Source organism: Neofelis nebulosa, chromosome 7 (assembly GCF_028018385.1).
Source record: "Neofelis nebulosa isolate mNeoNeb1 chromosome 7, mNeoNeb1.pri, whole genome shotgun sequence".
Classification (NCBI taxonomy): Eukaryota; Metazoa; Chordata; class Mammalia; order Carnivora; family Felidae; genus Neofelis; species Neofelis nebulosa.
In genome coordinates, this window is record NC_080788.1 from 143697570 (window position 1) to 143718988 (window position 21419).

A 21419-nucleotide genomic window follows, 5' to 3' on the forward strand; every position below is an offset into this window, starting at 1 on the left:
TTGAGGTAATGTATTTCCCAGACTCAAGCAACTTGCTCCTTCCCGCTGCGCTGAATCAGGCTGTTAAATCCTCTTGCTGTGGGCATATAGCTGTTGGCACCAGGGGAACATGGGCAAGTTCAAGGCCGCTGCCGGATCTCTACTAGGCTTTTCTGGAATTGATGAGTAACTGCACTTTTGAAAATGAAGTTATTAAGAACATTGGAAAATGTTAAGTGAAGAAAGCAAGATGCCAGATTTATGTGTTCAGTGGGATCTCAGGAAAAACAAAGTATGCGTTGAAAAGTACTGCAAAAAAAAAAAAAAAAAGGTTAGAGAGGGAGGGAGCCAAAACATAAGAGGTTCGTAAAAACTGAGGACAACCTGAGGGTTGATGGGGGGTGGGTGAGGGGCATTGAGGAGGGCACGTGTCGGGATGAGCACTGGGTGTTGTGTGGAAACCAATTTGACAATAGATTTCATATTTAAAAAAAAGAAAAGTACTGCGAAGACACTGCCAGTAGGTTCACGGCGGCCACTCTGAGCGCAAGGATTAGATTCAGTGTCACCCTGTGTCCCTTTGCTCACTGCCCGTGGCCCAGGGTGGTCACCGTGAGAGGTCCCTCATCTGTAAAATGGCCCCGTTACACCCACTGGAGAGGCGTGTGAACATGTCAACGTGTCGGTGACGAAGCACTGGCAGTGCTGGGCACGTGGTGGTCTAAAGAGATGGCGCTTTTGTGCTGATGGGGGCGTGAAAAAAGATAAAAGCTCGTGGATTCCCTTCAGAGTCAGAAAAGCATTGTATGTAAGGTAATGGGGGAAAGGAGTAATGACTAAAAATAGGAAAACAAAGCAGGCCTTCCAGCTGCAAGATCCCCTGACCACTGTCTCCCCTCATGACGGCCACTCTTGACTTGTTTTCAGGAGAGGGGAGGTCAGATGGCATCCAGACCCTTACCATGTGGTGCATCCAGTCCCGCCAGAGGGAAAGCATGGGGCACTGTGGGAACATCCACTGGGACCTTACCTCAGCCTCTGGGAGTCAGGAGGGCTTCCTGGAAGAAGGAGCATCTCAGCTGAGACTGGGAGGAAGAGAAGGGGCCAACCCGATAGGGAAGAAACTGCTTCGAGTAGAGGGACGGGCACGTGTAAAATCTGAGGGGCAAAGAGCCGGGCACATTTACGAAACATGTCTGGAAGTTGACATGTGAATGAGGCAGAGGTGAGAGGTGGGGCTGGGCAGGCGACTGGGGCCTCCCATGTCGGCCGGATGCTTTCCGGTTGGGCTGGTCCCATTTACAGCCCTCCTCTGGGCCCCTGGGTGTGCCCAGCAGGAGCCCATAGCCACCTAAATCCTTATAGCCAGAAGACTCCTAGAGTACCTCCTTATTGGGTTTCTGGATGGAGTTTTGGGAATGAGAGGTTGGCATTCATTTTTATGCGTATTTTGAGGAGTCTCGATGAAAACGATCACCCCCGTCCCAACCCAGTCGTGGAGGGCCAGCAGTGTGGGCCTGTCGGAGCTCAGCCTGGCCCTGTGTGGAGACTGCCTAGCTCAGGCCTCTGGTGGTTGCCATGGCAGCGGGACCTGAGTGACCTCACTTTCTGAGAGTGGTCACCTCTGTTGTGGGGCCCTGCCCTGGCTGCCTGTTGGGCGGGGGTGGGATCGGCTTTCTCGACTGGGTCTCTGGCAAAGCTGTCAGGAGACCGTCCCCTGGGACAAGGCTGTGTATGACAGCCGGGACACCAGGGTCCCCTCCCCCCCGCCCCCAAACCTCCTATGGGGGCTGTGGAAGGAGTTAAGCTGGAGGCCATCGGAACCAAGTAGGTGCGTGCTCTAAGGAGCCCCCACTAGTAACTGCCAAGAGCAGCCCCAGTCTCTGTCCACGTGTGGAAGAAGCAGACCCGGTGACTTGGAGGCTGCCCCTCGCCCTGGCTCGGATGGAGTGGATCCCCACCCCCGCCACTGCCATCGCTTGGAAAGGTGGTGCTGTGATGGGAAGGAGACGTCCCAGGTTCCGTTCTCCCTGCCACGAGCACAGTGTGATCAGGAGCATGCTCTCTCCTGCGGTGTCCCCACAGCCCCGGCACCCCGCCTCTCAGCTGCTCTCACTCGGATCCACCCCAAGTCCTGGTGACCCTTTTCCACAATGCACATCCAGTGTGTGCTCGGTTCCTGGCTTGCGCATTGCTTCCTTGGACCCGACCCGTTCTCTCCCTCCGAATGCCCTCTTCACTGATCTCCCCACATCATTCTGGTCTCTTACACGGCAGCGTGCATTTTTTAAAAAGGAAAATTTGATCAGAGCTTTGCTCTGCTGCGTCTGAGGCTTCAGCCGCCTCCCGTGGTACACAGGGGGAGATAGGCCTGCCCTCCCGTCTCCCCCGAGGCTCCCTCCCTGCGGCCTCACTCCTTCCTCAGAAGCCTGCCCACCTCCCCAGTTGAATTTACACTTCACCTGCTGTTACTACCTCCCAGAGTCCCGTTCTTGCCTTCCACTTCTCTCCGGTGGTACCTGTTTACACATTTGCTTAATGTCTGTCTTTTTCACTAGACTCTCATGAGTGGTTCTATTCCCCGGGATTCCTGCAGTGGGCAACATTCTTGGCACATACTGGGCCCCGAATGAATCTCTGTTGAATAAACCCAGGGAATGAATGAGAGCGGCCCCCCGCCCTTTCTCAGCCTCCATTTCCACAACTGTAAAATGGAGGTGACTTCCCTGTGGACTTGGGAGTCGACGTGAGGATCACAAGATGCCATCATCTGGAAAGTGCTGTGGAATGCGGTGCAAAGAAGTTAAAGTATAATATTATCCCTGCCTCTAACCATTTCAGACCCTCCTTCCAGCCCCTCCGGTTCTGGAAGGAGCGAGCACTTCTTAGCTTTTGTGCATAGGGAGCAGTTAGCTACCTCTCAGTTGTCCGTGTTCAGGGCTAGAGGACAGCTGTGACATGCAGCCCGGAGGGGTCCCCGGCAGGCAAGGCTGGCGCACGGAAGCATCCGGCGATGCCAGGTGAGCCCCCGCGGTGCCACCGGCTGTGGCTGTGCTGGGAAATTACGGGGAGCAGGCCACTCTGGGAAGACCAGAGGTGTCAGTGTGCAGCCTGTCTTCTGAGAGAGAAGAAAGGTGGTGTGAGAAGCCGTCAGCAACCTTAGGGTTGACTCATGGCAAAATTCTAGAAGGATTTGTGTGACAACTTTTGGTTGCCAGCAGCCGTGCCTAGGAGCTGAAGCAGAAAACAGTCTGCTGGCTCGAGAGGTGACGAGGTCAAGGGTTGTACGGTTTCAGGCATAACTGCACTCGGGGGCCCGGGGGCCCTTGTGTCCTGGTCTGCCCCTCGCCTCCTGTCTCTCTTGGCATGTCCCGGGGACGTGTCACCCCGCTGGGGCCCCCCTTTCGGCTTCAGGGCTACTCCTTTGCAACCCCAGTGGAGAGGAAGTGCCTCTTCCCTTTCACTGTCCACTGACGCCCTGGGCTCGGACCTCATTGCCTCTGATTGACCAGGCCTGGGTTACATGGCCTTCGTAGAGGTTAGAGTCAGTGCCTCATGTACCCCAGTGACCGAGTGGGGTATGAATGGTTCTCCACGGAAGGATGGGATGCTCGTCCCAGAGGAAGGGCAAACGGACATCGGGCAGGACAGTGGACAGTGGACATAGCATCCAGGGCATCGCAAGATTAAAACAGATGTGCACGCCGAGAGCCAGCACTCATTCACCAAAATCGTTCATTCTTTATGAATTCTTAGACTCACAGGATCTCTGTGTATTGAGGCCAGAGACCAAGTGAATCTTGATTGGGTAAGGCATGTGGCACTTGAAGAACCCAGGCCTTTAGAACTGTGGCGGTTTCATCTCACACTTAATTTTCTAGAGGAGCAGGAACCAGTCCAAAGTCCTCATGGTGCCAGAGAGTCCGGGCTCCTTGTGAACATAGAGGGAGAGGTGTTTACCGCGTGATATAATCCAACTGTTGAAAAAAGCACCCCCAACTGAAAGAATTCACGACTTATCCTCAGAGCAAGAAGGTCTCATGGCCAAAGGGCATTATACTTCGCCTCTTCTGTTCCCCAACTTAATAAACAAGTGGAGTCACATTACCGAGGGGAGATCTGCTTGTCCAAGCTGTAGACTGTAGCTGGGAGAGCCGTCTTTTCATCTGTGTGTGTGTCTATCCATCCATCCGTCCGTTCGTCCATTCCATCTATCCCTTCATTTATGCAACAAATATTTATTTCACTTCTAGAGTGTGCCAGACCCTGTTCAACACCCTGGGGGTACAGAAGCGAACAAAAATAGGTAATTAATAGAGTCCTTACCCTCACAGAGCTTACATTTTAGTGGGAGAAGCAGACAACAAACAAACAAACAAACAAACAAACAAACAAATAAAAATAAATACGTTAGGAAGTAATGCCTGCTTTGAGGAAGAGTAGAGCCAGCCAAGAGGAAGGAGAGTGATGGGAGCAGTGTTTAAATCGGGTGGTTTAGGGACTGTGTCTAGGTAGAGACTCGAGTGAGCCCCGGGGCTGTCTGGAGAGAACATTCTAGGTAGAGGGAAAGCAGGTGTGCGGGCCCTGAGGCAGAAGGGTCTGATGAGGCAGAAGGCTCAGGGGGGATGGCCAGGGATTTGTTCCAGTGGCGGGGAGCCCCTCGGCTGGCTGTTGAGCGGGGGAAGGGTGTCACCTGACTTCTGACTCCTAGGGCTACTCTGGCTGCCGTTACGGCAGCAGCCTGTGGGGCTGAGTGGAGGCCGAGACCCCAGTTTTGAGGCTCTCGCAAGGGAGCGGGGGAGAGATGGTGGCGTCTCAGACGAGGGTGGCGGCTGCGGAGGTGAGGAGCAGTGGTTAGATTTGGGGTGTGTTTGGAAATTGGAGCTGGCAGGTGAGGGGAAAGTGCATGAGGGAAGACCGTAGGACTTTGGGGCACCACGTTAGGGGGCAGGGGTTCTGAGGGGGGGGTCAGCGTGACACTGCTAAGGGGCTGTCAGTGGGCGGAGGGGCAGTCTGGCTTTGTGCTGTGTTCCCTACAGAGCTGGGTCAGGAGCGCTTGGCTGACCACGGGGCACATCGCAGGCGGGTGGTGGACGCATGTTGTGTTCAGCCAGCAGGCTCTTGAGCTGAGCTGCCCGGGCCCGATTCCCTGCCCCATCTGTCACAGTGTGGCCCGGGGGAGATGACCTCTCCGTGCTTCAGTTTCCTCATCTGTCAGATGGCGTTTATAATCATAGGCAGGGGTAAGGATCGAGTTAATTCTCGCAAAGTGCTTGAAAGCTTGCCTGATGCGTTAGTAACTGCTGAATTCAGGATGGCTGTTACCTGGAGGTGGGAGGTGAGGTGGCATTTTGTCTCGGAATAACATCCAGGATCGTGATGCTTTCAGAAGGGGCCCTGGCTCTGCCCAGAGTCCCGCACTCACCACCGTTGGACAGGCTGCACCACCCACTGGGGACCCTGCAGGCTGCGGAGGGGTCACCCCACTCTACAAGGAGGGTGGCCCCGAGGACCCCCAGCTCCCCGAGCATTCTTCAGCAACCTCTGATGGGTCTTACTCTTAATCCTTTCTACTCCAAGAAACCTCTTCTTTGCCTTCTACATCTTCTGCTGACATTTAGAACACCTTCCCTTGGCACTGACCTTAGTGAATACAGAGAAGAGTTTCTTGGAATTCTCTGTAGAATGTACTTACAGGTGCTGATTGAGTTTGTCCTCATTCTTTACTTTAAGGGACCTTGCATCATGTGGTATAGAAAGAATTTTAGGAAGCACTTAGGAAGATGGTGTAAAATGAAGGGACTATTTTAGTTCTCACTATTTCTGCAAACGTGAGCCCCTTGTAACACAGCTGTCAGCCACGGTACCCCGCCCTTAGAGAATCAAGCAAAACTGGTTCCAGCTTCTTTGCCACGTATCCTAGGAACCCTGCAGGTTTCCCAGGCTCTCTACAAGCTTTCCTGAAGCTGGCAGGGCTGGGGGAGTAGCGTGGGTGGGCCCATCTCCTCAGATCATTCCTGGCTTCTCGTTCCTGCCTGCGGTAAATGACATCAGTTTACAGATCACTCCTGGCCTTCTTGTCACCTCCGTGACACAGCAGCTCACACACAGAACAAATACTCCAGTCCCCTCACTCTTCGAAATATCTCTACCGGGGGGCAGGGTGTAGGGAGATTGTTACCTAAGTACTGGGGCAGTGGGGTGTGTGTGCGCCAGGCCTGGGGGTGGAGATGAGGAAGTGGGGGGATGCGTCACTGTCCAGGACTGCAGAACAGATGCTCAAAACCAGGTGTCCGATTTGGCTTCCAGTAATGAAGGAGCAGTTCCTATCAGAGTAACTGTACAGCTGACAACTCTAAACTCTGAACAACAACAACAACAACAACAACAACAACAACAACAGTAAGCTACTTAAAGGTGTCGGAGAGCCACAGAAGGCAGGCAGATACTGGAAGGGAGCTCTTAGAAGAAGAAGGAAACGGCACTGGGCGAGTCTCCTGCTTTGATGTTTTTCTGCCCAAGGGTGTGCTCCAATCTGTGCCTGGCAAAGCCGCGGCTAAAAGTTGGATAGAAAACTCGCAATGTTACTGGCTTGAAGAAGCAGAGGACAGATGGGGCAACCACGGCAGCTGGAAAGTGAGGAGGGAGATCTCAGAAAGGAAAGAGTCAGAGAAGAGGAGTCCTAAGTTCTGTCAATAGGCTCTGCCCAGATCTCTGGATGACTCCTGGACCAATGCATGGAACAGACTCCAAGCAGCTCAGCTAAGGCTAAGAGAACCAAACAGAAATTTCTGCTGCTGCACACAGCAGAGGAGACAGTTTAAAATGTGAGTAGAGCCAAGTTAGCTGACTGTTGAAAACAAAATTGTTCTTCAGAGAAACATAACAGTCTAGAGTCTATACAACATAAATTTTGTCATATCTAGCATTCCACCCCAAATTACTCACTGTAGGAAGAAACAGGAAGAGGGGACCCATAGTCAAGAGAAAGGCGATCAGTGGAGCTTGTCTCCAAGATATCCAGATGTTGAAATTGGCAGAGTATTTTAAAACAGTTATTATGAAAGTGCTGAAGGATACAAAGGAAAATATATTCGCAATGAATAAAAAGACAGGAGATCTCTGTAGAGAAATAGCAACTGCTGTATATAGAAAAACAAATGGAAATCCTAGAGTTGAAAAATACAGTATCTGAAAGAAAGAATCCATAATTTGGGCTCCATTGCAGAATGGAGATGTCAGAAGAAGGAACTAGTGAACTTGGAGATAGAACAATAGAAATTATTCAATCTGAAAACAGAGGAAAGGAGTAGGGGAAAGAAAGAACAGATAGGGGCGCTTGGGTGGTTCAGTCGGCTAAGCACCCAACTTCGGCCCAGGTCATGATCTCACAGCTCATGAGTTCAAGCCCTGTGCTGGGCTCTGTGCCGACAGCCCAGAGCCTGGGACCTGCTTCAGATTCTGCATCTCCTTCTCTCTCTGCCCCTCCCTTGCTCACGCTCTGTCTCTCTGTCTCTCTCAAGAATAAATAAACATTAAAACAAACAGGATACACAGGGACCTGTGGATAATATCCAAAGATATCTGTATAATATATATTGTGATATTGTGTGTATAATTGGAATCCCAGAAGGAGATGAGAGAGAATGAGGAAGAAAAAACTATTTGAAGAAATAATGCCTGAAAATTTCCCAAATTTGATGAAATGTGTGTATTTACAGATTCAAAAGAAAAAAAAACAAACAAACTTTGCAACCCCCAAATAAGACATATAAAGAGAATCACACTATGGCATATCCTAGTCAAACATGTGGAAACCAAAGATTAAAAAATTTAAAGTAACAAGAGAAAAATGAAAATCACATAGAGGAGAATAATGGTATGAAAATCACTGACTTCTCATCAGAATCAGTGGAGTCCAGAAGCAGTCGAATAGCATCTTCAAAGTGTTGATAAAACACGCATACACACACACACACACACACACACACAACCAAAAACATGTTCACTCGTGATTCTATATCGTCTAAGAATGAAGGTGAATCAAAGACGTTTTCAGATAGGGGCACTTGGGTGGCTTAGTCGGTTAAGTGTCTGATTTTGGCTCAGGTCATGATCTCACAGTTCATGGGTTCAAGGCCCACGTCAGGCTCTATGCTGACAGCCTGGAGCCTGGAGCCTGCTTTGGATTCTGTGTCTCCCTCTCCCTCTGCCCCTCCCCTGCTAGCACTCTGTCTCTCTCTCTCAAAAATGAATAAATGTTAAAGAAAAAAAAAGACATTTTCAGATAAATGGCAACTGAGAATTCATTGACAGCTGACATGCAACTTAGAAATGTTAAAGGATGTTCTTTAGGATGGAGGAATATGACACCAGATAGGAGCTCAGATCTTCAGGAAGGAGTGAAGAGCCTGGAAATGGTAAATATGTGGGGAAAGATAGAAGACTATTTTTTCCTCTTAAATTAAACAAAAAAATACATATGACTATTTAAAGCAAAAACGATCATATTGCTTGTGGGGTTTCTAACATATGTGGACGTGATACATGTGACAACTATAGAGTAAAGAATGGGCACGGATGAAAGACATTTATGGCTTCAAGCTTCTTATATTTTATGTAAACTGGGACAATAGTAACCATAAAAAGACTTTAAAATATTAAGAATGTATATTATAATCCCTAGAGCAACCATTAAAGAAGTAACATCAAGGAATAGCTAAAAAGCCAATAAGTAAAATGGAATTGTAAAAAGTTATTTCAAAAGAAGGTAGTAAGGGAAGAAAAGCGAAATAAAACAGAGATAAAACCAGAAAACAACTAGCAAAATGATAGATGTAATTCTGATCATATCAACAATCATGTTAAATGTAAATGGGTTAAACATTGCGATTGAAAGAGATTATTGGAATGGATACAAAAGTAAAATTATATGCTGTCAACAAGAGTAAGAGAGAAGACATTTCATAGTGATAAAAGAATCAATTTATCAGGAAGATCTTACAATCATATATGCACTTAATGACAGAGCTTCAAAGTACATGAAAAATTTTTCATAGCCTGAAAGGGAGAATAAAAAATTCATACTTACACGTGGAGATCTTAACTCTTCTCTAAGTAATTGATTGGACAGCCAAACAGATCAATAAAGATGGGAGATCTCTATTACACTATCAGCTACCTTACCTTAATTCACGTTTATAGAACACTATGCATGGCAAGTGTAGGCTACGTGGGCTTTTCAAATTCAAATAGTACTTTACTAAGATAGGTCACACGCAAATCTCAATACATTTAAAAAGATTGAAACAACAGAGAGCCTAGTCTCTGTTTACAATGGAATTAAATTAGTAATAATGAGTTACTAAACTATGAAAAACCATAAACGTTCGGCAATTAAGACACACTTTTTTTTTTTTTTTAATCCTCAAGTTAGTTAACATACAATGTAGTCTTGGCTTCAGGATTAGAACCCAGTGATTCATTTCTGACATATCACACCCAGTGCTCATCCTGAAAAGTACCCTCCTTAATGCCCATCATCCATTTAACCGAGCCCCACCCCCACCCCCATCAACCTTCAGTTTGTTCTCTGTATTTAAGAGTTTCTTATGGTTTGCCTCCCTCTCTGTTTTTATCTTAGTTTTCCTTCCCTTCCCCTGTGCTCATCTGCTAAGTTTCTCAGATTCCACATATGAGTGAAATCATATGACATCTGTCTTTCTCCGACTGACTTACTTCACTCAGCATAATACCCTCCCGTTCCATCCATGTTGTTACAAATAAGCCACACACTTCTAAATAACTTTGAGGACTTACACTTTTGGCCAAGATGGAGTAATAGGGACCAGATTTATGCTTCAATCTTAAACAATTTAAAAAATCAGACAAAATGTAAGAAGCAGTGGTTTTTACAAAACGTAAAAATCAAAACGCTAGGCAATGGAGGGGCGCCTGGATGGCTCAGTCTGTCGAGCGTCCGACTTCGGCTCAGGTCATGATCTCATGGCTCGTGAGTTCAAGCCCCATGTTGGGGTCTGTGCTGACAACTCAGAGCCTGGAGCCTGCTTTGGATTCTGTGTCTCCCTCTCTCTCTGCCCTCCCCCCACCCCTCTCTCTCTCAAAAATAAATAAACATTAAAAAAAAAAAACCGCTAGGCAATGGAGACAGTGGGCCTTGAGAGAAGGGGAAGCAAAATGAAACGGGTCCTGGGGGACTGCTCCCGCTGACTGTCTGGTGAGAGTTCCCAGACTGCCACACAGGGAGGAGAAACCCAAATGGGTCTCAGTGGTCTTCCTGACCTGAGGAGACAAAGCTGGGAGTCAAGGAAGCCACGGCAGCTAGAGTTCTCAGGACAGAGAAGGGGAGATTAGAGAGCTGCACCAACAGAAAGCTCCAGAGATCTGTAGGAAGCTCCCTCAGAGTCTTCAGTGGAGTACTTGATCAACATGTGTGTGAGGAAATTCCTTGAAGCAGGAGAAGAACCACCCAAAAGGAACGGGGTGAACAATCCCCAGAGCTCCCAGGGCCAAGAATAGTTCATAGTGCCACAAGCCAGAGTGGGAAGTCCTCATAATTCATTAGAGTGTTCCCTCAGCAGGATAAAATAGCCCTAGACTAAATAGTGTTCTAGTTCCTCCTATCAGAGCTTTGAAACTATCCTGGAAAGGGGTGAATGGTTTCCAAGTAATTTAACTGTGTCCCAGAACAAACCTCAAGAGTATTTATAGGAATACAAAAATATAAAACATCCACTAAAGTAAAATTCACTGTGTCTGACATCCAAACAGAGATTACAAGGAATGCAAAGAAGTAGAAAAATCTAGACTATGATTAGAGGAAAAATCAGTCAATAGAAGCAGACCCAGAAATGGCACAGATGGTGTGATTAGTCAGTAAGAACATTCAGCCAACTATTTATAAATATGCTCCATATATGCAAAAAGGTAGAGACAAGCATGAGCATGTTAAGGAGAGACAAGGAAGACAGAAGAAAGATCCAATTTGAACTCCAGAACTGGAAAAAAAAAAAAAATCTCAGCTGAAAAATGCACTGGATAGGATTAATAGCAAATCAGAAACTATAAATGGTTAGCAAATTTGAAGACCTGGTCATAGACACGTTTTAGAATGCAATACAGAGAGTAAACAGCTTGGGGAAAAATGAACAGAGCATCCAAGAGTTGTGGTACAACTTCAAGCTCACCTGATATATGTGAAATTGAAGTCTTCACAGGCAGAGAGAACAGAAAAAAATATTCAAAGAACTAAGGGCTGAAAGTTTTCCAAATTTGATGAAAACTGGAAACCCACAGAACCAAGAAACTCAGTGAACCCTAAGCACAAGAACCATGAAGAAAAAAGTTCACCAAGGTACCTCTTAATGGAATTTCTTGTAGCCAACGATAAAGAAGAAAGTTTTTAAAGCAGCCAGAGGAGGAGAAAAAGGCAAGTTTCATCCTGAGCAATCAAGAGAAGAATGACCGCAGACTTCTTATTGGAAATAATGCCAGAAGACAGTGGAACAACATACTTAAACTACTGAAAGGAAAAAGAACAAACCACTGTCAGCCCCAAATTTAATACCCAGTGAAATATGTTTTTAAGGGAAAGGCAAAATACTTTTTTTAGGCATTTAAAAGTGGAAGTAATTCATCACCAGCAGACTTGTACTATGGGAAATGTTAAATAAAGTTCTCAAGGCAGAAGGAAAATGATGCCAGATAGACATCTACATTTACACAGGGGAGTGCTGAGCACCAGAAGTGGTCAATATGTGGGTAAATCTAAATAATTTTTGTTCTTACTTAAAAATCCCTTTAAATGATGATTGATTATTTAAGGTAAAAACAATGGCCATGTTTTAGGGGGGTTTGTGTGAAATGTGTGATAATGCATACAGGCTGAGATGGGGAACACAGTATGTATTATTATTATGGTTCTTATTAGGCAAGTGCTAATATTCCTTGAAAGTGACTGTGATAAGTTAGAGATGTATGCTCTAAACCTTAAAGCAACTAGTAATAAAACAAAACAAAATTAACGGTTAGTAATCTAACATTGGGAGATAAAATGAAATAACAAGAAATGCTTAATTCCAAAGAAGGCAAAAAAGGGAAAGAGGGAACAAAGGACAGATGAGTGGGAAACAAGTAGCAAATTTAAACCCAAAGTGCATCAATAGTAGATGAAATGGTCTAAATACCCATTTAAAAAACAAAGATTATTAGATTGGATAAAAAGGCAATTTATACAATGCCTACCAGAAACCCACTTTAAATATAAAGACACAAAAAGTTAAATGTTAAAGGATGGAAAAACATATACCAAACTAATGCTAATTTTAAACAGAGTGGCCATATTCATATCAGACAAAGTAGATTTCAGAGCAAAGAATATTAGCAGAAATAGAGTTATCTTATAATGATAAAAGGGTCAGTTCCTTGAAGGGCATCAATATTTCTACACCTAATAAGAGCTTTAAAATACATGAAGCAAAACTGATAGAACTGAATGAAGAAATAATCAAATCCACAACTATAGTTGGAGGTTTAAACACCCTTTTCTCAATAGTCAATAGCTCAAGTAGACAGAAAATCAGTAAAGATACAGAATATTTGAATAACACTATCATCCAATTTGGCCTAATTGACATTTATAAAACACTTTATGTAACAACAGCATAATGTACATTCTTTTGTAGCATGTGTGGAATGTTTACCAGGGCAGACCAAATTCTAGGCCATAAAATAAGTCTCAGTAAATTTAAAAGGTTTGAAATCATTCAAAGCATATACTCTAATGATCACGGAATTAAGTTAAAAATCAGTAACAGGTATCTGGAAAATTCCCAAATATTTGGAAACTAAAATTACACTTCTTTTTTTTTTTTTTTTTTTATTTTTATTTTTTTTTTTTTTATTTTTTATTTTTTTATTTATTTTTGGGACAGAGAGAGACAGAGCATGAACGGGGGAGGGGCAGAGAGAGAGGGAGACACAGAATTGGAAACAGGCTCCAGGCTCCGAGCCATCAGCCCAGAGCCTGACACGGGGCTCGAACTCACGGACCGCGAGATCGTGACCTGGCTGAAGTCGGACGCTTAACCGACTGCGCCACCCAGGCGCCCCTAAAATTACACTTCTAAATAATCCTTGGGTCAAGGAAAAAACTGTTAGAGATATTAGAAAACATGTTGAACTGAATGCTTATGAAAAAACAACATGAAAATTTGTGGAATGTAGATAGAGCAATTCTCAGCTGCTAATTTATAGCAGTAATTGCCTATATTAATAAAGGAGAAAATTTCAAATCAGTGATCTCAGTTTCCACTTTAAGACATGAGAAAAGGAAGAGCAAATTCAACCAATGTTAGCAAAAGGAAGGAGATTAAGAGCAGAAATAACTGAAATAGAAAACCGATAAACAGTAGAGAAAAATCAGTAAATCCAAAAGTTGGTTCTTTGAGATCATTGAAGCTGATAGCCCTTCAGCTACGCATCAGGAATAAAATAGAAAAGATACAAATTGCTAATATTATGTAAGAAGTGACTTGATTACAGATTCTAAAGATAGTAAAAGGCTACAAAGGTCATGTGAGGATCAACTTTTTGCCAGTGAATTCTACAAGGTAGATGACACAGATAAATCCCTTGAACGACCCAAACAGGAAAAGCTCACTCATGAAGAAATAGATAACCTCCAAAGCCCTGTATCTATTAAAGAAATTGAATTCATAGTTAAAAACCTTCCCACAGAGAAAACTCTAGGCCCAAATGACTTCACTAGTGAATCTTACCAAACATTTAAGATAGAAATTAAACCAATTTGTTAAGGGTTGAGTCGTATCTCAAAATTTATATTTTGAATTCCTAACCCCCAGTGCCTCAGAATAAGTCTTTATTTGGAGATAGGGTCTTTACAGAGATTAATCATGTTAAAATGAGGTCATTAGGATGGGCCATAATCCAGTATGACTGGCATCCTAATCAAAAGGGGAGATTTGGAGACAGACAGGCAGAGAGAACACCATGTGAACGTGAAGGCAGCCATGTAGAAATCAAGAAGAAAGGTCTGGAACAGATCCTTCCCTCATGGCCCTCAGAAGGCACCAACCCTGCCAGCACCTTAATTTCTGCCTTTTAGTTTCCTTAATCATGAGACAATACATTTCTGTTGTTTTAAGCCACTCAGTTTGTGGTACTTTGTTATGGCAGCCCTGGGAAACTCCTGCACAATCCTATCCAAACTTTTCTAGAAAATCATAGAGGAAGAAATACTTCCCAGCTCATTCTGTGAGGCCATCATTACCTTATACCCAACAGGAAAAAATACATTGTAAGAGAAGAAAGTGATAGACCAATATCTTTCATGAACATAAGTACAAAATTTTAAATTACATTTTAGCAAATTAATCCACCTGTGTGTGTGTGTGTTTGTGTGTGTGTATGTGTGTATACATATATACTTATATTTATTTATTTGTAATATCAGGGCCAAGTAAGATCTGTCTCAGGAATGCAAGCTTCACTTAATATTTGAAATCAGTCAGTGCATTTCAGCATATTAATGAACTAAAAAAGAAGAACCAAATGATCATGTGAAGAGATACAGAAGGAGCATTTAACAATCTACAGTATTCATTTCTGATAAAAAAAAAAAAAAACTTTGTGCAAAGTAGAAATAGAATGTTCTTAAACTGATAAGGGACATTTATGAAAACATTAGCTTTCGCATCATACTTAACTGTGTAAAAGACTGACTGCTTTCCCCATAAGATCACGAACTAGGCAAGCGGGTCTGCCCTCACCATGTCTATGCAACATTGTAGTGGGGATTCTAGCCAGTGCAATAAGGCAAGAAAAAGAAACAAAAGGTATCCATATTGGAAAGAAGGAAGTAAAACTGTCTTTATTTGCAGACAACCTGACTGTCTGTGTAGAAAATTGTACTGAATCTACAAAAAAAAAAACAACAAAACTTCTAGAACTAAAAAGTTGGTTTAGCAGAATTCAAGGTCAAGATATAAAAAACTGATCTTATGTCTACTTACTGGAAATGAGCCTGAAATTAAAAATAAAAAATACCATTTACAATATCATTAAAATATGAAGTAATTAGGGATAAGTTTGACAAAAGATCCATAAGATTTTTTTTTCATTAAAAAACTACAAACCGGGGCGCCTGGGTGGCTCAGTTGGTTAAGTGTCCAACTTTGGCTCAGGTCATGATCTCGCAGGTTGTGAGTTTGAGCCCCGCGTCGGGCTCTGTGCTGACAGCTCAGAGCCTAGAGCCTGTTTCAGATTCTGTGTCTCCCTCTCTCTCTCTCTGACCCTCCCCTGTTCTTGCTGTGTCTCTCTGCTTCAAAAATAAATAAACATTAAAAAAAATAAAAAATAAAAACAAAAAACTACAAACCATTGCTTAGAGAAATTAAAGAAGGCCTGAATGAAAGGAGAGACATATCCTATTCATGCATTGGAAGACTCAATAACGTTGAGATATCTCCCCAAATTGGTCTGTGCATTCAGTGCAGTTCCAGCCTTTGACACACATCATAAAGGAATCCCAAAGCTTTTGCAGGTAAATGGCTTGGTCAAAGTTTACACACTGGTTGCACAGCCTTGCTGAGCTAGTGAGTCTGACAGTCGTCTCTAGAATGATATCCCGGAGTAGCAGGGATGCCAGGGGGTAGAGGGTAGGCCAGGAACTTCAGCTGAACTAGGAATGTCCCTGAGGCAGGAGCTGTCAGGGGTGGGCCAGATGGAAGGCAAAGATTCACCCAGAAGTTTGATAGCCACTGTGTGCAGGTGGTGGAATTATGGATGACTCTTATTTTCTTCTTTGTGTTTCTTTGTTGTTTCATTCCCCACCCTCCCACCCCGAGCATACTTAGTTCCAATATAGTCAGAGGAACGACAGTCCTATAGTTGATGCCTATGGGGTATTGTTTTTTTGTACACCTGTATAATTTGAATATTTTACAAGGAGGTTGTGTTTATTTTGTAATCAAAAACAAAAGGCAGACAGGCAGAAAGAACATAACCTGTGGTTAAAGCAGTAGGTCCTAAGACACTGTGAGGAACTCCTGGTAGGGCCGTGTATCAGTAACCAGGACATGGAAACCACAGTAAATACAGGACAGCCAAGCAAATGCGTGTTTCACTTGTCATGTTCTTTCCAAATCTGACTTCCGTTGGACACATAGAATGTCTGTCTCTAGTTAATGCACCAAGCCATCTTAGAACATTTGACAGAAGACTTAACTCCTTAATTCCAGGGAGGCAGATTGGGATCTCTAATTACTTAATTGAAAAAAGGTACACACTTCAGGCTGCCACAGTGTTTGGGAATTAATCTTTAAAACCTGACGGTGAACATTAAATTCAATTAAGGAGGGCGATTAGCAACGTTTCTTCTCTCCTTCACCCTGGGTAGCTTGGAGAAGTGGCTGACTGGTCTGCATTGATTCTGACGCTATCCTTGTGTATATATCAGCCAGGAGAGCCAAGTATGCATTTTTCACTTCAGAGGAGAGTTATCGGGCAATTTACAGATTGATGGATTTCCCTAACATGTCTCCATGGCTGATTCAGAGGCCCCCCTCCCGAGAATTCAGACCTACCAGTGTGCTGCTTTGCGCCTTGGTGCCTTCCCCTCCTCTTCCTCCTCCTCCCCTCTCTTCTCTTTCCTTGTCTGTGCCTCCAGCTGGTCCAACTATGCTCCTCTGTCCCCTGGATTCTTGCAGAAGCTCCACACTGTCTCCCTTGCCTTGCACTCTCCTCCTGGTAGAGAAGCCAGAGGGGTCCTGTTTCTGCCTGGAAGGTTCTTCCTCAATTTCTGTATAGCTCCCATCATCCCCCCTTCAGATCTTCCTTCAGAGCCACCTTCTCTGAGAGGCCCTTCCTGGCCACCATCTCAACTTCTTCTGCTGCCCTTAGGGCCCCTTTCTTGCTCACTTACTACGCCTCCAGCCTTTACCCCTACCTTACATGCTATAGAGATTCTGCTGGTTTATCTTGTTTAGTGTCTGTGTCTTTGAAGGCAGGGGTTTTTGTCTTAGTTGTTTGCTGCTGAATAATGCCTGGCTAATAACAGCTGCTCAAGAAATGTTTGTTGAATGAATGAAGAAATGAATGCGTTTAACAGATGGAAACATTTGAACATATTTGCTTCAGAGCATTCTCTCTCTCTCTCTCTCTCTCTCTCTCTCAGAAAGACAGTGTAGTGTTCACAGTGCCCTTCACCCAACCCCATCCCTCACCCACCATTTCCCCAGAGTGACCGTCATCTTCATATATGTTGTTATGGTCTTACTACAAATGCACAAATAAGCTTGATAGAATTTTGCTTCATGTATGTTTTTAAAATTGTGTTGCAATACGTATCACACAAAATTTACCGTTCTAACCATTTTTAAGTGTACGCTTCACTGGCATTGAGCACATTTACATTATTGTACAACCATCGCACCAGCCATCCCCAGAACTCTTTCTGTCGTGCAAAACTGAAACTCTGTCCCCATTAAACACTAACTCCCCATTCTCCCCTCCCCCAGCGCCTGGCATCCCCCATTCTACTTTCTGTGTCTATGATTTTGACTCTTCTAGGAACCTTATGTAAGCGGAATTATATACCCTTTTTGCCGTTTAGTGTCTGGCTTATTTCACTCGGCATAATGTCCTCAAGGTTCATCCGTGTTGAGCAGCTGTCAGAATCTCCCTCCTTTTTAAGACTGAATAGTAGTCCATTGTACGGAGAGACCATGCTTTGCTTATCCGTTCTTCTGTCAGTGGACACTCGGATTGCTTCTACCTTTGGGCTACTGTGAGTAATGCTGCTGTGAACGCTGGTGTGCAGGGATCTCTTTGAGACCCTGCTCTCCATTTTGTGGTTATATACACACAAGTGGGCTTGCTGGATCATATGGCAGTTCTATGCATAATTTTTTAAGAAACCATCGTACCATCTTCCATATAATCTGTGCCATTTTGCGTTCCCACCGACAGTGCACAGAGGTTCCAGTTTCCCCACACTCTCCCCACACTTGTTCTTTTTTCTTGTTTTTGATAGAAGCCATGGGTGTGAAGTGATGTTTTATGTGTTTTGATAATTTAGGTGGCACCTTGCTGTGTATATGAAGCCTGTCTCATGTAATCAATATTATGTTTTTTACTGCTTAGCCATTGTTAACTCTGTAGGTGTAGCTCATTAGTTCTACTTTGTTTTCTCTATTAACGAGTCATACTTGTACCTAGTTTGGCAAAAAACTACATGCTCTGTTCTTCTACCAGAAATTTCCACTCCGTGTTGACGTCTTCTGGTTGTTTCTTCTGTTATTTCTGTCCGTATTTCTTTTTTTTAGAATTTTTCTTCTCTTGTTTTTTTTTTTTAAATGCTTATTTACTTATTTTGAGAGAGAGAGAGAGAGAGAGAGAGCATGAGCAGAGGAAGGGCACAGAGAGGGAGAGAGAGAATCCCAAGCTGGCTCCGTACTGTCAGTGCAGAGCCGGACTCAGGGCTCGAACTCACGAACCGTGAGATCATGACCTGAGCTGAAATCAGGAGTCAGACACTCAACCGACTGCCATCCAGGCGCCCCTCTGTCCATACTCTTTTTTTTTTTTTTTTTTTTTTTTTTTTACAGTGGGCTCCATGCCCCACATGGAGCTTGAATCCATGACCTGAGACCAAGAGTTGTGTGCTCTGCTGGCCGAGCCAGCCAGGCGGCCCTCTGTCCATATTTCTAAATGTAGATGCTGCTATTGCATGATTGTTTCAGTTTGAGACCCCAGCTATCGACCCCCAATAAGAAAGAAAGGATCTGAGCTCTCTTAGCATTCTTTGACAGCTGCTCTTGTTTCCTTAAGCTCAGACATTTCCATATGCCCAGGAAACATGCTTTCAGAACTCTGATCCTTTGCCTTGTGAGCACCTTGGGGAGGCAGCGGGATGAATTTTCTCGTCTTGAAAGGGAAGGCCGTCTCCACATCTGGTCTGTGGATGTGCGTGGGCAGAGACGAAGAACACGAGGCTTGGGTTCCCCACCGTAACCGAGAGAAGGTCAGAGAATACTGTCGTCAAGAACTGGGTGCGCAGCAAGCCCCAAGGAGCCCGCGCACCAGCTCCGCTCATTCCTCACCGCAGGCCTTGGGGTGGGGCTCTGACCCCCGCTTCACCCAGGAGGAGGCTGAGGCCCAGGGAGGCCAGGCTGCTTGGCCAGGTCACACGATCTGCAAACAGAAGCATGACATGGGAGGCGCTTGCCTCCGAGGCCCACGCTCTGGTGGCAGCTGCTCTGCCTGCCTCTCCTGTCTGATCCTCTGAAAGCCACCTCAGACGATGGACAGCAGCCTCCCCTGCTTCCTGTATTGACAGTGGGGGTAGGGGACTGGCCCTGCTGAGCGCCTGTGCAGGCCAGGCCCAGAGCCAGCCCTGTCAGGCTCTGTGCTAACCAGCCTTTCCCCGGGGCTCCTGCACGAGCTGGTGCGCTGGTGAAGGGCTCTCTCCTGTGTGGAGTGGCCCTGGCCCTTGCAATGTGCAGTTCTACACTTGAGGGCTCGAGAGCGTGTTTCAGAAGTCACTGAATGTACATGGGGCTTTCTGCCGTCGGCTTTGTCGCCAGGGAAAGCCAGGGTGGGAATGAAGGATGGTACCTCTTCCCCAGGAAAAAGGACGGCTGGCAGATCCTGGCTCTTTGCCCGGTTGTAAGCACAGGTGTGGCAGGTTCCGTTTCGAATCTGACTCTCGAAGCTGGACCCAAGAGGATAGCCTGACTCGGTGCGGTGTCCACCTCAGGGCTCACGAAGCCCTGTCTGGGAGGACAGCCATCAGAGACGCGGGCGACACTGAGCTAGAAGTGTGAGCAGAGCGGGACATTTGGTGGTGAGCAGCTGCAAAGCAGGTGGGAAGGGCGGGCGGGGGAGAGGCGGGACTGGGGCACGCTGTGTTCTTGTGGGTCCCCTTGACCCCCGGAGGGGTTTTGGGAGAAGCTCCCCCTCAACTCACCAGCCCCGAAAACTTGACATTTCTGCACGGAAAAATGTAACAGCTGGATGTTGTTTTGATGGTAAAATAACAGGAATCTAGTTCTGCTCTGAGACCCTCTCCACCCCATAGAGGGGCCAAGCCAAGCCCCAGAGGTCAGGCCTCCGCTTCTGACGTCTGGCGCTGTGTTTGCCTCGTAGGTGTGGAATGCTGTGGACTCAGGCCGCTGCCTGCAGACCTACTGCCTGCACAGTGAGGCGGTGCGGGCCGCCCGGTGGTCTCCCTGTGGCCAGCGCATCCTCAGCGGGGGCTTCGACTTCGCCCTACACCTCACGGACCTTGAAACAGGTGTGTTTTACTGCACTGTTACCCCGAGGCGCCCCTTCCTCGGAGCTGGCAGCTGGGTCAGCTTTCTCATCGGGAAGCTTCTCTGGGCGGTCAGCAGCCACAACTGCATATGGCTTCGGGGCAGTAGGAGATAGCCCTCAGGAGAGGCTCACATGGGTGAGTGCGTTTCCAGGGCATTTGCCTGGAACCACGACTCTCCACGGAGGGTTCAAGGTGGGCCTCTGCCAGTCTGCCCGGAGGACGGAGCCCCAAGGTTGTCTCAGCCCAAGCTGTGGGGCTGGATAAAGAGGTAGCTTTTTAATCAACTTCTGACATGTAATTTGTACCAAAATAGATTTAGCTTTATCACAATGTCCTTTGGTTGGAATCAGTTTAGAATTCCTGTCAATTCATTATCGTTGAAAGGCTGCAAGGAATGATTCCAGCTCATAAGGAAAGTCTGCAAACGAGTTCTGCTTTAATGCCTACACTGAAAAGGCATTTGGGTAAGATGGATTTGTGCTGGGTAAATCCTAAGGGGGCTCTTGACAAGCAGGGCGAGAAGGAGAGAGCAGTCAGTGGAAGGAACTTTACATTAGCGAGTACTCCTGTGCAACAGGCACTCTTAGCACCTAATCCCGCCACAGCCCCTGCGTGGGGTCCTGTCCGTGGTCCTCAGGCGAGGACAGAGCCACGGGGTCGGAGCTGGTTCGAAGCCTCTGCCCCTGACTCAGGTTGGCTGGTCTCAGCACCCACGTTGCCTTCTCTTCCTTGGGCTCCTTCTGGTCACTTTTCTGCTGGACTCTCCTGCCGGGGCCAGGAGGGGAGGCCGGAGTCCCCGCCCATCCCCGGGGTGTCCCAAGTCTTCACATAGGCCTCCCGTGCCCCGTGGCAAAGGCCCTGGGGTCCGTGCCTCTCTCAGGGCCTGGCAAGCAGGAGACGACAGCTCTGGGCCCGACCACACAACCCCTCCCCAGCTGGGAGGGGGCACGGCGAAGGAATACGGCGGATGGTGTAGGGTAATGGTGGGGTTTGTGTCCCACCCGGAGCATACTCGTCACTGGATTGCTGAGGCTTGGCCTCGAGGCTCCTCTGCCTGAGCCCCGTGCATCCTCAGCGGGGGTGA

General features: G+C 46.1%; 1 protein-coding gene across 10 annotated transcripts in view; it reads left to right on the forward strand.

Annotated features, from left to right (window-relative positions):
• The window catches only part of WDR25 (WD repeat domain 25), a 140310-nt gene that overhangs the window by 64777 nt on the left and 54114 nt on the right, over positions 1 to 21419 (forward strand). For all 10 annotated transcript variants that reach the window (XM_058740707.1, XM_058740709.1, XM_058740711.1 and 7 more), the window contains one exon: positions 20167 to 20314. In XM_058740707.1, coding sequence (XP_058596690.1) covers positions 20167 to 20314 — 148 coding nt within the window. The remainder of the gene's footprint in view (positions 1 to 20166; positions 20315 to 21419) is intronic.